The 15464-nt window shown below is 44.4% G+C and overlaps 1 protein-coding gene across 1 annotated transcript in view; it reads left to right on the top strand.

Moving 5' to 3' along the window:
• antxr1c (ANTXR cell adhesion molecule 1c) overlaps positions 1–14943 on the top strand; it is a 31975-nt gene extending 17032 nt beyond the window's left edge. Inside the window, exons 12-18 of the mRNA XM_070851814.1 lie at positions 4678–4756; positions 7106–7201; positions 7413–7451; positions 7748–7846; positions 7940–8107; positions 9432–9512; positions 14611–14943. Coding sequence (XP_070707915.1) covers positions 4678–4756; positions 7106–7201; positions 7413–7451; positions 7748–7846; positions 7940–8107; positions 9432–9512; positions 14611–14874 — 826 coding nt within the window. The 3' untranslated portion in view covers positions 14875–14943. The remainder of the gene's footprint in view (positions 1–4677; positions 4757–7105; positions 7202–7412; positions 7452–7747; positions 7847–7939; positions 8108–9431; positions 9513–14610) is intronic.
• Positions 14944–15464: the final 521 nt, after the last annotated feature.

The raw sequence follows: 15464 nt of genomic DNA, 5'->3' as shown, positions 1-15464 counted from the left end.
ACAAATCCACAGAGCACTATCAGCCAGCTCTGCAGCTCTCTGGAACATCGTAGCATCACAACTTTCAGCTAATTATCGTCGGTTTAACAACCTGCAATTTGTGCCGTTTCGGTTCAGTCTCACTTCTCACACCAGTGTCATTTGTATTCTGCAAAAAAGCTCCAAAAACACACTGTGCACTACCTGCTCAGCAGTGCTCTGTGCTTAGCACCTAGCTGGTGAATATAGTGAAGCATTTAGCAGCTAAGGAGCCAGATGTTTCCCCCAGGAGTCTGTGGAGACCAAAACAGAGCCAAACAAAGAGGGAATGTTCTACTTAGATTTGTTAGGTGGCCAGAAAAAACGACTCCCAATGAGTGTTCAATCTGCTCAATGTGCAGCGAGGCAGATGTTTGTTAACATGTTCGCCTTATAAGATAATATGTCAGTCCCTCGGTGAGGAGACCTCCAGCCCTTCTGTGACCTCCTGAGTCCACCTTCCTGTCCTCTATTGTTTTTTCCTCACTAACACCAGCTCCCGACAACACAAAAATATCAACAAAGCACACGGGTTGTTCTGTTCTTCTAAGTGTGCAGACACAGGCTGAAAAAAAGCAGCAGCAGCAGCAGCAGCAGCAGCAGCAGCAGCAGCAGCCATGTCTGGTCTAAGAAAAATAATGTGTTTTCTGAACATTAAACCATGTCAAAAACAAATATGAACTTGAAAGAACATGGGACCATGGGAGCTTGTTACTGTGCCCTTATGTGGCTACAGCAGCTTCTGATAAAAACCCAACATAGTTCTTTGTTTGACAACCTGCCACTTGTGCCACTGTGAGAAAACACAAAAGCCTGTTGTACCGGTGGCTTCAGACTGAGAAGATCTGATTAAAGTGAATTTTCTTTGCTAGTTTAAGATCAGCATTAAAGAGTACAGCATGGTTCACCTCGGTGTTCTCTGGCTCACTGAGGGAAAAGAGGGATGTGGCGGGATGTGAAAACTAAGACAACTGAGGTTATTTTACTCAAACATTCAGCACACGACAGTCACAGAGTTTTCTGGTGTAACCCAAGTGTAACCCTATCAGCTGGCCTCAGTCTCTTTTTAGCGCTAAACCGTGCTCCAACATCAACAATCCACAAACCTCTCTAACCTCTCGAAGTCTTCTTGGGAAGAAAAGCACAACGGGCCACAGCAGAGAAGGTTCAGTGGACGTTGGTTAAAGGCTCTTAAAGACAAAGAGAGGAGGAGACGGCGTGCCAGCCAACATCACACTCTTTGTACACACTTTCCGCCTTTACCTTTAATGCTATTTGTTTTGGTGAGAGCGTACCTCTATAATCACGGTACAAATTCCCTAATTTTATGCTCCCATTGAAGTTATAAATCCAATTTGCAGTTAATATTTGCACTGGCAGTGGTGTGGAAAGAGAGAGGACTTGATTTTAACTGCATGAGGGAAAGATTTAAACAGCGTGGACTGATGACTTGAAGCTTTAATCAATACCTTGACAGAATGGTCATAAAAACCGAGGGTACATCGTGTGCCTTTTGCCTTCCTTGAACTTCCCATTAAGCCAGTTTGCTTCTGCCTTTGTATATTTTCTCTACTCTCGCCTTAGTACTCTTAAACTTTCCATCCCATCCCTGCGAAACACTTAACCTCTCAACTCTCCAATCCCCGTGCTTATCTCCCTCCCCCCGCCTCCACCTCCGCCTCTACGTTCGGTGCCACGGTGGCTCTTTTCACCAACCGCTTCGCCTTGCTGGTTGTTTTCCAGCCTCCCCCCCCCCCGGCCGCCCCCACCCACCTCCTCTGTCTGCCCGCCTGTTCGCTTTTCTGTCTGTATCTGTCTTTTATTTGTCTCTGTCACACAGAAATTCCCTCTTTCATCCCCTGTCAGTCTTCCACGCTCTTTCAACAGGCCCCTTGTCCAGTTGTGGCTGATCAAAGCCATGTAGCAGCTCCCCTGGTCTTTCAAGTGTGTGGTCATGCATTTGTATGCAGCTTGATTCTCGGCAGGGTGGAAAAAGCTCAGACAGTGTTTAAACTGCTCCATTAATACCCAAACTAACAAAGCTGGGTTTTGACTGATTAGCAGCTGTTCATGTCAAGAAACTGATTTTACTTTGCTTGCAAATTTTGTAGCCATTTTACCCTTTATCATTGCTGCATTGTATTCTGGTCTATTTGCTCATAATTCAGTTACAGAAATTGGTCTTTGAACTCTAGTTTCCTATGAGTGTGTTCATGCTTGTACCGGCTGCCTGCTCTGTCTGCTATATTTCCTTGCTCAACAGCTTTCAGACGGTGTGCGTTACAGCCAGCAGCCTGTTCTCTGTCTCTCTCCTCTTTTAATTATCACTAGAAGACAAGACTAATCAAGGTCAATAACGTGAACCAAACCCACAAGAGATTACTGTTTTCAGAAGTTAGCAGCGTGTTTGGTACACTCAGGAGCATCACACATTTCTTGTACATTTTTTTAGCATGGTATTTGTCACATATAGTGTACCGTAACCTACAGGAAGTTCATGTCGTGCTTCAGGATTCTTGGCATTTCTCTCACAGAAATATCCAATAAAAGATTAGATTAAAATCATAATGTTCAGATCAATATTTTACAGTTTTACTATTTCCAAGACCAACAATGACGATAGCCTGTGTAGCCTAAGCCTGTCATCGCTTGTTGTTGTAGAACTCTATTGTGCAAAAATGAATGAAACATGTTCCTTCATTACAAAGAACCTTGGGAACTGTAGTAATTTAACTGTATTTACTATATTTTTTGTGAATGTTATAATACTATTATATATGATAAACACAAAGAACCAGATGTGTATCAATGCACCACTGAAAGTAGTCCCCAACAAATGCTGTATTTACTCCTGCTTGGGGAACTACAGTGCCCAGCTGTTTTAAGAAATAACTAAAAACTATACATTTGTTAGATAATCATGTCTTCAGTAGAAACCAATGTTTTTGGGGCCATAGACAGGGTATGGAGGTCTGAAGGTTCAGGAGACAGACTAACACATTGTTGGTTTTGGTCTTTTCATAGGTTTTGTTGACAATAAGAAAAACCAGGAATAATTCCAGCCAGATGCTTTAAACTGCAGCCATGAATAGATCGAGCTCTTTTACAGCAGCATTTAGGTCCACTGTGGTTTTCAAATAATGCTGCATCTGTATTAAAGAACCTAAAATTCCTCACAAATGCTTTCCAATTCTTTTCCACTCGTATTTTATTCATGCCAACTCTGTTCATAGTTGTCTAATCCAGTCAGGTCTGTTTTATCTGCCTGAACTTAAACTCCTAACATAAAACTGAGGGATGTGTTTCATCCTGCTCCCTCCAGCCATACTGTGCTCATACATCAAAAACATGAACACAAACAAGCTTTAGCTCTTTAGCTTTTAGGCTAAGTTTCAATCTCTCAGGTCCCAGCTGTTTGTTGTCAGCGAGGTACGTATGCTGTTGATCATGAACTTCACCCACTAACCCAGCTCTTCTCTCCCCCCCCCCACCAGACAGACAGCTCTCTGAGTCAGAGTCAAGGCAGGTTTATCTGTCAAATGCTCCGCTTTCTGTCTACCAGACCTCACTCACATCCACCTGGTCCTCTTCTGCGGGGGAGGGCGGCGGTGTTTAAAGTGCGTGCCTTTCATCCACGTGTTTTTGAAGATCTGAACGACAACAGGCTCCAAAGAGGCCACTGGAGGTCACATGAAATTCTCCGAATTGTTTTTCCCCACTCGGAGGAGGAAGGGATTCAGACTATCAACAAAGACTCTCGCAGTTCCAAAAATCCGAGGTGGAAAGATGAGAGAAGATGTAGAAGAGAGGGAAGATGTTGCTGTATTTTACGTTACACAAAGGGAATTATTTAGCAGCTCCATTAGAGAGACTGTTGCTGTATTTAAAGAGGACGAGCGGCAGAGATTGTTCTCATTCCTCAGAGTGTAATTAGTATGGTGTCATGTCTTGGAAAAATACTCCACTTTCCCAGAACCATAAAAACTAGCTGCATCTGAACCAGCAGGTTGCTTTTTTTCCTCCATTTCCATTTCGTCCATGTTCATCTGTGGCACCTCGGCCTCCCAGCCCGCTGCGTGGCTCAGTGGGTCACGCCGTCACACCTACAGTCGGTTTGTTTTTTTCTCTGCTTTTTTTAAGCACAGTGGAAAACTTTTGTATTTGGTTCACGTGGGTTCAAACTGCTCGGTTACAAGTAAAACGGGGCTCGTAAACAAAAGTCACTCGACTCGCAGAGGAGCTCATTTATTGGATACAGTTTTGGTAACGCGTTCCCCTGCCAGGTTGGAGACTCTGTAAAAAAAGTCCAGTTTCTGTAATCTTAGGAGGAGTATCTGAACGTGAGCGCTTTGTTCTTAGCTTGAAAGTCTCCTTCAAGTCCCAAGTCCCGTGTGCTCCGCGGCCGTTTCCTGTTGGTTCAAATTACATTCTCACTGCTAACAAACCACCTCACAGTTTGCAGGCGGCTCGGTGACGTTATTTGGTGTGACCCCAAGTTCAAATGACATCATTCCGCTCAAACAATCTGAGCCTGAGGAGGAAACTCTTCAGACTAAATAAACTGCTCCAAAACATGCTTGTTGTGGAGCGTAATGGCACATCCCCGCATGGAGATACAGAACCTCACTCGTCCTGTCTGTGTGTGTTGCTTTGTTTCAGGGTGATTTATCTCCAAGTGAGCATGAATGATGGTCTGTCCTTCATCAGCAGCAACGTGCACATCACCACCACAGAGTGTGTAAGTGGCAGCTTTTTGTCCCCCGCAGATTTATTACCTATCAATGTGTGGTTCAGCAGAATTATACAGAGGTGGAAAGAAGTATTGTAGTTAAGTAGATAGCTCAGGGAATATTGCACTTTTCACTTCACTACATTAATCTCTCACAGGCAAAACATCTGATCTGTTTATGAAATATGATCATTACCACCACTGCCAAAAATGGTTAAAGTCATGACCAAAGAGCACATTAAATGATTGCTTTCTCATATATAAATACAGTAAGTTATAAAGACCAGTGTAACACTGACAGTAGCTGCTCTGCATCATGACTGCTTCTACTTTTCATACTATAAGTACATTTTGTTGCTTATACCTCAGTACTTCTGCCTGCTTCTCCAAACTGGGGCCATGCTGACCACAATCTATTCAAGTTATACACTAACTGTAAATGAATAAATATAGATATTACATGCAGCCCCACTTCAAATATTCCAAACTATCCCTTTAAGTAAATGATTTGGATACTTCCTCCACCACTGGAATTAGGTGCTGGAAGCTACAAGTGTAATCTTGTAATTTTACAAATACTTTCAAAAATGCCTCCTGGCTACAACAGAGTTGTTTTTCTCTATTGGAGATGCATCAAAGAGCAATGAAATTATGAAGTAAAAACATTATAAATGAAAAATAAACTAATTAAACTTCTTTGCACCCATGTAGTTCATATGTTGAAGCATCTCAACTTCAAAAATGTAGATTTTCTCTTGAGATTTTGTATGTTTTGTAATATTATAAAAGGTTTTCCATGTCTTCTTGTACTGTATGTGGTTTCCACTCTTCTTCCTTCTTCTTCTTCTTCGGGCTTCTCCAACCTCATCTCTTTTCCTAGAAGTCTGTTGTTTTGTTCTCTGCAGTGAGTTTCCTTACCCACTTTCTCTCTTTCATCTTCCCTTTTTCAATTTTGTTATTTTCCCCTTTTTTTGGGGGGGAGCCAAACCACAGGGGTGTGTCGTAGTGATCCACCCAAAAAAAGACCCTCTGAACCCCCCCGGGGTGGCTGGAGACAAAAGGTTAGAGAAGCAGGTTCATGACCGCGAGGCTGCCGGTTCAGTCTCAGCATTTTGGTTGTGAAAGTGAAAGAGACGCATCCTGTGTCCTGCATGTACTCCACGGTTGGAGCTGCTCGACGGAGACACTTATAGACCGTTGTAGCTCCGAGGTGTGTGAATGTATATAACTTGTGTCAGCGTGAAGCAGGGTGGAGCTTCATTCCCTGAAAACCAAGATTCAACAAGATGCAATTTAAGACAATTTAAAGCAATCTAGCAAAATAAAACACGTATGTTGGAACATATGGACTGAAGCCACAGCAGATTCCCACCCAGCCAAGCAGAAACATGCTCTTTCAAGCTGTTTTCCCTCAGTCCATGTGACCTCATATCCACGGAAATACTGTGAATTCAAATGGCTGTGTTGTGGTTCATGATATACGGGGCTCAATTAGACATACCATTGCAATTAGCTGCTCCTCACCACTAAACTAAACCATATAGGCTCACCAAGCTTAGGGAGGCATGACAAGTTGTTAACTTGAGATGGGGGGCTGGGGGCAATAAACAACATGCAAGCTAAAGTCTAAGGTGTAAACCAAGCATACGAATAAATCCAACAAACCCCTGGGACACCTCCCCAAATCCTCTCAAAGTGCCACTTTGAGCACTTTTAGCCTTTGTAGTTTGTAGTCCAACTAATGTGCCCATACACCACGGAAACCTGACGCAGATACAGATGTGGCTCATTGTTTGCTAAACCATTATTTCATGAATTCTGCGCATCAGCTGTTCAAAGTTATAGGAAACGGGCAGATTGGGAAATTTCTGTGAAACAGTCATTTGGCTCCAGTGACAACGGACCCCACTGACGATTTCAGATAAATCCCCCACGTCTTTGCCACAAGATAGATAGGGGAAAGTCTAACCACATGTGATCCTCATCTGTGGTCTGTAATTGGAACCAGGCTTGGCTCACCGACGCCTGCCTGGCTTAAAGTGACTGATGGATTCATTCAGGAATCACACAGCTTAGAATAAGAAAAACACAAAAACATGAATATCTACAGTGACGAAGAAAGGTAATCAGTCTGAAGGCATCCCTTAGGCATACAAGTATGATTACACTTCTATCACTACTTACTACCATTACTTCTACTAGCATTACTACAGGACATCTGCTGGTTCTAATAGCACTGGTACTCTTTTTATTACTGCTTCTAATACTACTTCCCTGTGTGGTACTGTAGTAATGTACTGGTGTCGTGTGTGTGTGTGTGTGTGTGTGTGTGTGTGTGTGTGTGTGTGTGCTCTCCAGTTTGATGGCACCATCCTCCTGATCACCCTGCTGGTGTTGTTCCTCCTGCTGGCCCTGCTCTTCATGTGGTGGTTCTGGCCTCTGTGCTGCACTGTGGTAAGAAACCTAAACTACATGCAGGAAGTGGCCACTTTTTAAGAAGCATTTAAATTACAGTTATACAGAGTGTCAGAGGGGTTTGTCTAAACTCCAAAGGGCCAACGAGAATGAAAAAATGATGGAAAAAAAATACGCACAGCACCGATGTGATTTATGAGTTACACAATGTCATCTCTCTTCTCTTCTCTTCTCTTCTCTTCTCCCATAGGTGATCAAAGAACCTCCTCCTCCACCTCCTCCTGAGCCTGTGAGTCAAAACACACACACACACACACACACACACACACACACACACACACTTACCCACCAAGTCTGAAAGGGAAATATATATAATCTAATACTTTTAGTACATCAAAAGATTGTAAAGGCTTTAATGGATAGTCCCAGTTTATGTACAGATCTCAGGTCAGTATGAAGTATTGACACCTTTAAAGTGACTTGTAATTAGTACCTACATTTCCAAGATAACAGCCTCTGAATCTGTGTTAGAAAGATTGTAAGAAAGGAAAAAGTCATTTTTTGTGTAACTACTTTGTGTTTTAGGAGTCAGATGATGAGGACGGCCTGCCCAAGAAGAAGTGGCCCACTGTGGATGCCTCATATTACGGAGGAAGAGGAATCGGAGGCATTAAGAGGATGGAGGTGACAAAATGGACCAATGGAAACTAAACCACTTTAGAGGACATCCGCTGCTTCTATTTGGCTGCATAACCGTGTGTTGTCTGTTGTCTGCAGGTGCGCTGGGGGGGGAAAGGCTCGACCGAGGAGGGGGCCAAGCTGGAGAAGCCGAAGAACGCCGTGGTGAAAATGCCGGAGCAAGAGTACGAACCCTTCGAGCCCAAACCTAAGAAACCTCAAAGCAAGAAGCCGCCTCAGAGCCGGAAGTGGTACACGCCCATCCGGGTAAAAACACACACTCAGCTTCCTTCAAGACCAGCAGACACTGAGACACTAAAATGTCATTTAGTCGACTTGTACGTGTAGTGAAGCTACAGAAGAATGCAGAATTGTACGTGTCAGTGTGTGATTGTAAACTCTGAGCACAGCAGTGCATCCTTGCTGTCGTGCAACTAAATCTCAGCTTTTCAGGAACTTAAAAAATCTGCCTTTTTTTTTTTTTTTTTTTTTACACACTGACCGCTGTGCATTTTTGAGTTCTTGCCCAGATAGTTTCAAATAACTGAGGGTAGCAGGATTTTCTCAGCCCACAGAGAAGCTTGAGGTCCTTCAGCTGAAGTTGAAGCATGAAAAGCACCACAAGTTGATGAGACCGAAGGGAGGAGTAAAGCCTGTCGTGGCCATGTTTGTGTATAATCAGTTGGATAAAACTAAATAAACATAAAACTATAACTATCACTGTGCGCACATGGCCAAAGTAATGCGACATATTCTCCAGACAGAGAGACATTGTTAGACTTGGCGTCAGTGCTGTTTGAGCTTTAATCGTACGCTACAATACGGCTCTGTGCAGCAACACTGGCCTTTCATACAGTAGCAGCAGGTACTGCTGTCTGCAGCAGCTTGATTTTGAACATGACAGGGGCCTACAAACAGCACTGCAGTGATTCATACACCACAGTCAGTGTAAGGAAAAGGTGAATTTACTCTCTAACTAGTCACTGTGTGTTGGGTTGTCGTTGGTCCCTACTAGGTTCTGTATTCCTGCTCCTGGAGAGCCTTTATTAGCCGTGGTTAGTGTAAGGATCGACTTCCTTCCTCAGACTCAGGGGCAATTTTTTGATCCTATCGAATGCGTCACAACAGCAGCGTCTTGTGCCTGATAAAAGGAAGAAGAATTCCCCTCTTAATCTACTTAACACCAGATTTAGACCTTTTTTTCCCCTGACTGATCGTTGTATTTATTAAAAGAAAAACCCTGTTAACTGCTTCAGTCCAACAGCAGTCAGAAACTGATCCACTGGGAATAAAACTTCACGTGTGCTCAGTTAATCAGGCCTGAACCAAAATATGACCAAGTGACTCATCAGCGCTGCTTCAACCAGAGAGGAAGGAACTAATCAGTGGAATCAGCTGCTGTAGTGTTTGTTTGGGATTAAAAACCTGCAGACTGTTGGCTTTGAAGCAGCACAGCAGAGGCTCAATGTCTGCTGATACAGAGGAATCAGTATTAATAGGGTTTTATTAAGTTATGGATCGCGGTGTGGGCGAGTTTGGCGTCCAGATGTGACCAGCTGTTGAACCTCTCCCTCTCCTCTGTCCCGTTCAGGGTAAACTGGATGCTATCTGGGCTCTGTTTCGCCGCGGGTACGACCAGGTCTCCCTGATGAGACCCCAGCCTGGGGATCATGTGAGTACCTCAGCGGGGCACCGTGGAAATATTTCATTTCATCAAATGCTTTTGCCCACGCCCATTCACATTCACTTCCCCTGCGCCACATTTTTTCTGCCTCCAGTTCCTCCCTCCTGTAGCGTTTTACACCTGTGATGACCCACAGCTGTGCTGCACTCTTCTTTCTTCACTCGCTCTCTCTCACCATTTCTTTCCAGCTTCATTCAGCTGTTCCTATTTTATTCGTTTCATGTCTTTTCTTTTTGAGACTTTGAGTTCACAGGGGATTAAAAGTAACGCCCACAATAATACGAAAATTGATGTGAAATTTGACCATTTTTCCTGGAAGGTACAATGAAAGTACGACGCTGGTGGCAGATCTATTACTTTAGTAATCCTTGAAACAGTGACTTCACCCACACAGATGGTCAGACCGAAGCTGGCCTCTCATTTCTAGCTGACGAACAGTGATTTTACCACTGACATATCAGGGCTGGAACTCACACAGTTGACACTTTTTTCACGCATCTGTTTTCTCACGCATGTGAAGAAGACATTTGATATGTGTCAGTTCTAATGGAGTGTGCGCATGGTCACACAGCCATGGCTGACTTCTGATAACACCACAGTGTCCGCTACATCTGTCCAACAACCACCTTCAATACTCTCATATAAATGTTTACTCCTTAACTCCATAGATTCACTAGAATGCATTAGAACAGTTTCTGAAATTAACAACCCAGACCCCCAGATCCTGGAGGTTGGCAAGTACACTGATCAACCACCAGCTGACTGATCAACTGACTCGGCTTTTATCCATAACTGATGTAAAGTTGTGAATTTTTCTGCTGGGTTGTATCGACTTCACTGATACACAATACACTGATGCAGCCCCACAGTTCCTAAGCTCTGATTGGACATGGGAAGGGTTTAGCCTGCATATGTGGAGCAGTTTTAGTAATATGCATATGAATACATTACATTCGTGCTGGAGCTCGTAAACGTCAAGGTTGTGTCGTTTTTTTATATCAGAAGGAGAATTTCATATATATATCCAAGTGGGTGATAATCTGTCCTTTGGTCAGACTAAAGCCTGTGAAGCCCGACGTTATGTTCCAAACTGGCAGAGTTTTAAAAGTCTTCTGGTGTGTCTGCAGTCTGAAAATGCTTCAGTCATCTGTACGCATTACTCATCCCGTCCTCCCTCCCTCCCTCCATCTGTCTCTCCGTCTCATTCACTCCTGGTGTTTCTGTGCTGGCTAACACCTCTGTTGGCCCGTCTCCACCGTTTAGCCAGCCTCACTCTCACACCTGCTTCACATTAGACTCCATAAATCTGATAGAGAGCAGAACCGCAGCTCGCACCCAGACACATCCCCGTCGCCCGATGGGAGAGTGATGCGTTCGTGTGTGCGAGCTGGTAAAAATCCTCCTCAGATCAGCCACATGTTTCAAACCTTTGTGTGAAAAATGTGGAGAGGAGAGGTCACTGAGACCAGAAATCTCTCTGGGGATGTTTTAAATCCCTCCGACACATTCAGCAGTTTTAATGTTTTATTGTGTTCTTTTATTATCACTTGTTTCCTCCCCTTTCCTTCTCTCCCCTCTCTCGGACAAATCTCCCGCTGATCAGGCCCCGTCTCAGCGTTAGTTAAAATCATGCCTTATTAGCGGAAAATTTCCAATCATCTTTTTTAACGGGAATTCCACCTTTAAGAGTTTTCTTGGATTCACAAACATGTGCGTTTCCCTGAGACGAAGAACAGTCGCCGTCAGATCACGATTCCATCTCTACCAAAAGAAAACTGGCAGTGAGGTTAAAATAAAGATTTTGGATTTGATTTCCTTAGTCAACACATTTTTCTTTTCCAGGGAAGCTTTTAGCGATGGCTGCGTACATAAGCTCTGCATGATGCAATGATTATTTTGCAGAAGAAATCGTGCCTCTTTCCACTCAAATGATGTCGCCTCGTCAAGTCATTAGCGGTTTGTAACGAAGCGGCAGAAACATCTCCCAGGCCAGCGGGCCGGTAATGTTTTATTTCAAAGGGGAACGAGTGGAAACGAGTGCGGGACACCTCTCTCCCTGGTTTAAGTGTTACCTGAGAAACTATTTGACACAGTCCAGACCATAATATAGCCCCTGCTACAGCAAAGTCTGACCATCCAAAGCTGGCAGCCTTTCAAATGAATAGGAACACTCCCTCTTCACATGCGGCCAAGTTGGCCGAGCTCAGTCTGCTTTCTTGATTGGTCATTGCGTTGCCATGGTGTTTTCTTCGTCGCTGTGCCGATTACTGAATGTCACCGTTGAGACCAGCGGGGTACAGTCCTGCACAGTGCAGTCATGACCTTCATCTCTCCTGCACTCAGAGCACCGTCACTTTATCTGTGTGACTCACCTGAAAGCAGGGTAAACAGTAAAGTAGTCAGTTCTATACTGTATCTACTGTACACACACACACACACACACACACACACACACTTTTCCGTTCTGCCTAAAACAGACCCAGTAACCCTGCTTCATGTTTGCTTAGTAAAACCCGGAGTGACACTGAGGCCAACCGAATCTTCCAGTGAAGGCTATGACTGATTCACATTGCTGTGTGTGTGTGTGTGTGTGTGTGCTTTTATGCATTTTATGCATGTGTGTGTGTTTACTGTATGTATGTATATAGACATACATAGTTACCACATAATTCACGAGTGCTACACCAGCGTTACGCTCACAAGGATTAAGTTATCTACATTTGAGTCAGCCATTAAGAGTGTGTGTGTGTGTGTGTGTGTGTGTGTCACCAAACCACATCCACTGACGTCAGATTGTACAGTATGAGCAGTCTCTCTCTCTCTCTCTCCCTCTCTCTCATAAACACAAGCCTCCCCTGGGAAGCATTTAGCTGGCCTAAGGACATGAGGTAATACCTTAGGCAGACGACTGCCAGGGCTGTCTCCACCAACTGACCGACCATGTCTTACACACACACACACACACACACACTTTGCCAGGCCTAGACAATTTTATGACCTTGGTAAGACTGTAGACAGTGGAGGAGGTCAGCGTGAAAGAACGAGCGAGTGTGGCTTGCTTTAATCCAGGAAAATGTCCATAGATTCAAACCGCAGCTGGGCGCTAACAGAAGGATGCACATGAGGCGAAGCTGGGTTAGCTAAAAAACGTCTCTCTGCGTTTCGAGAGGGTTTGAAACCTGCAGTGAGGACTAGCTGTTTCCAGTTTTAGCTTTTAGCTTCCATTTTTTTTCTTTTAAGAATGTGTGCTGTAACTGTGTTACTATTAATCAAAATCTGCTTACAATGAAACCTTTCACCACAAAAGTCCACATATTTTTCCAGTAACTTTAGGCATCTTTTTTTGGTTCATTTATGTTTTTCATATCATTTTTTTTTTCTCACTGTGATGACAATGAAGGTTACCACACTGTAGCAAGAAACCATTTCCAGCTCAGCTCCTTAGTATGAGCAGGAAGGCGTTCCCCTTTACATACGGTTGCTTCTAATTAAAGTTGTCCTGTGGAACGAAATGAGAATTTATGACACCCGGCTACGGTTCAGCTAAATCTCCCAAAGCGGCTGTAATCTGTAAAGAAAACAAAACAACAAGAAACAAATGAGTAAGGCGGGGGCCAAAGTGCAGCACTAGTTAAGAGCATTTGTGTATGTTTCCCCAAAGAGAGCGGCCTCTACACGTCTCCTCAGTGAGGCAGGAAAACAGTTTGAGAATGTGAGAGGACCCTGACTACGGCTTTTTTTATCGATGTCTAGGAATGCCAGACTGGATAAGTGGCGACAGACCAGAAACCGGTGGTCGCTGCTACATTCTTGTTTTTTTTTCTACTGTTTATTTAACTTTTTGTTTGTGCTCACAGCAGCTAATTTCCCAGTCGGGATGCATGGCATGTGTCCTTTGTGACCGTTTTCATTTAGACTTTGCACCAAATGTTGCCTCTGAGTGACTATGTGTGTGTTAGAGAAGAGTCTGCGGTAGATGTATCTAAATGGAGGAGGACGGGAGCTGCTGGCTGGAGCAGAGGGCAAAAGGTTACAGGGGATATTAGAGAGTCAATTCAATGAGGTTTATTATCATTTCCTTCTTTCTGGTATGGTTTTCTATCTTTATCGCTAAATAACTTCTCTCCCCCTGTCTGACTTTCACTCACTATACTTTAATTCTGTAGTTTTTGTGTTCTACACCACTGCTACTATTCACTACGCCACACTACATGTTACCAGTGTACGTCCAGAATGTGTTTTTCCTCGCCGTGTTCATTCATTCATTTTCTCCATAGGCTTTTCACTATTGAAAAATACATTTAAGAACATGGTACAACACTTTGCATGTATGTTTTTTTTTTTAAGGTGGAATGGGCTCATTCCACGCAGCTTTGTAAGTGACATCAATCCCAGTTTCCACATTTTCCACTCCGCTCCTGTAGCTCCAATCAACCATACTGGTTATTAGCAGATTAACATTACTTCAGCGCGCTGCGGCTGCCAACCACATGCAGCAGTGGAGCGGGTCGAGTTACTATGGCAACAGCGACCTCTGTGAACTCGGGCGAGGCTCGTGGTTCGTGTAATATTTTACGAGAAGTTCAGGAGTGAAATAAGATTTCAGCCGGAACAAATTCATTCGTTTTACAGTCTGATAAGTGTGTAAACCTTACGCTGTTAAAATGTTCTAACTCCAATACTACCTTTTACCTCTACACACGCGCGCACACACACACACACACACACACACACGCACACCTCTAACCGAAACCCCTCCCCATCTTTTCTTTTTCCTCCATATGGTCTCATCATGAGTATGAGGGAACTTTAGTAAGCGAGTTGTCGGGACAGAACATTGGACTTACCAGGATCATTTGGAGTTGGGACGGATTTAAGTGTAATCTGGAACACCAGCTGGCTACACACACACACACACACACACACACACACAGTGACACAAACAGTGACTGTACGGTGACCATGTGGTCGACCTACTTTAGCCCAAAGCACAGCTGAGGCTGATGGGAATGTCACAAGCCAAACTCTCATTTTGGTTCTGACTTGAATTTAATTTAATGTCTCACATCTCTTTTCTTCCCTTCAGGGTCGATGCATCAACTTCACACGAGTGAAAGACGAGTCAGCGGCGGCCAAGGCCCAACCTCGCACCCCGATCCACACCCCCTCGCCCCCACCACCGGACTACCGCCCCGTGGCCCAAACCAACTCCTCCTCTCCCACCCAGACCAGCCCTCCCGCCAGATCACCCCCATCGGGCCAGGTGCCACCGGGGCCGCCACCAGCCCGCACGCCCCCGGGGCTTCCCTGTCCACCGCCGTCGCGTCCCCCTCCCACCCTTCGACCCTGAATCACACAGACAAACCCCGTCCACCTACCCCACCCCCACCCCAACGCACTCGCTTTGATATCACAGACTTACCGCTCTGTCGACCAGTTCCTTCAGTTTGAAGGATGTGGTCCTCGCTGCCAAAGATGCTCCTGCTATAAACCAAACATCAGCAGTATTTCCAGGCCCAGTCATCCTGTGCTCCTCCTGTGTGGGAAAGACTGACAAGTCAAACATGCTGCTACCTAGCGTCATGTATTCCAGAGGAAGCAGATGAGGAGTGCCAGTGACCCCATTATGAAACCTGAAAGTTTGCTAGCCTCGATGCTCTCTGTGTCAAAATTGGAAAAGGTCATTTTCTGCAGATTATTTGCCAATGAGCGAGAGAAATGACTTGATTTGACATTCAGTCCCATGCAGGGGGGTAAACGGGGTGATTTGGGGAAGTTTTTTACTTAGTGTCAGTGTTTGTGAGATCAGGGAGGATTGTTGCTGGACAGCAAAGCATGTAGGGACAGGAAGTCCACAGAAGAATACTGCAATGGATGAAATTTCTTTGTTGTCTCTGTCAACTACTGAGTTAGGCCATTGTCGTCAGGAGTCAAGGTGAA

Source organism: Pempheris klunzingeri, chromosome 20 (assembly GCF_042242105.1).
Source record: "Pempheris klunzingeri isolate RE-2024b chromosome 20, fPemKlu1.hap1, whole genome shotgun sequence".
Classification (NCBI taxonomy): Eukaryota; Metazoa; Chordata; class Actinopteri; order Acropomatiformes; family Pempheridae; genus Pempheris; species Pempheris klunzingeri.
This window is presented reverse-complemented; position numbering and strand designations above follow the sequence as displayed.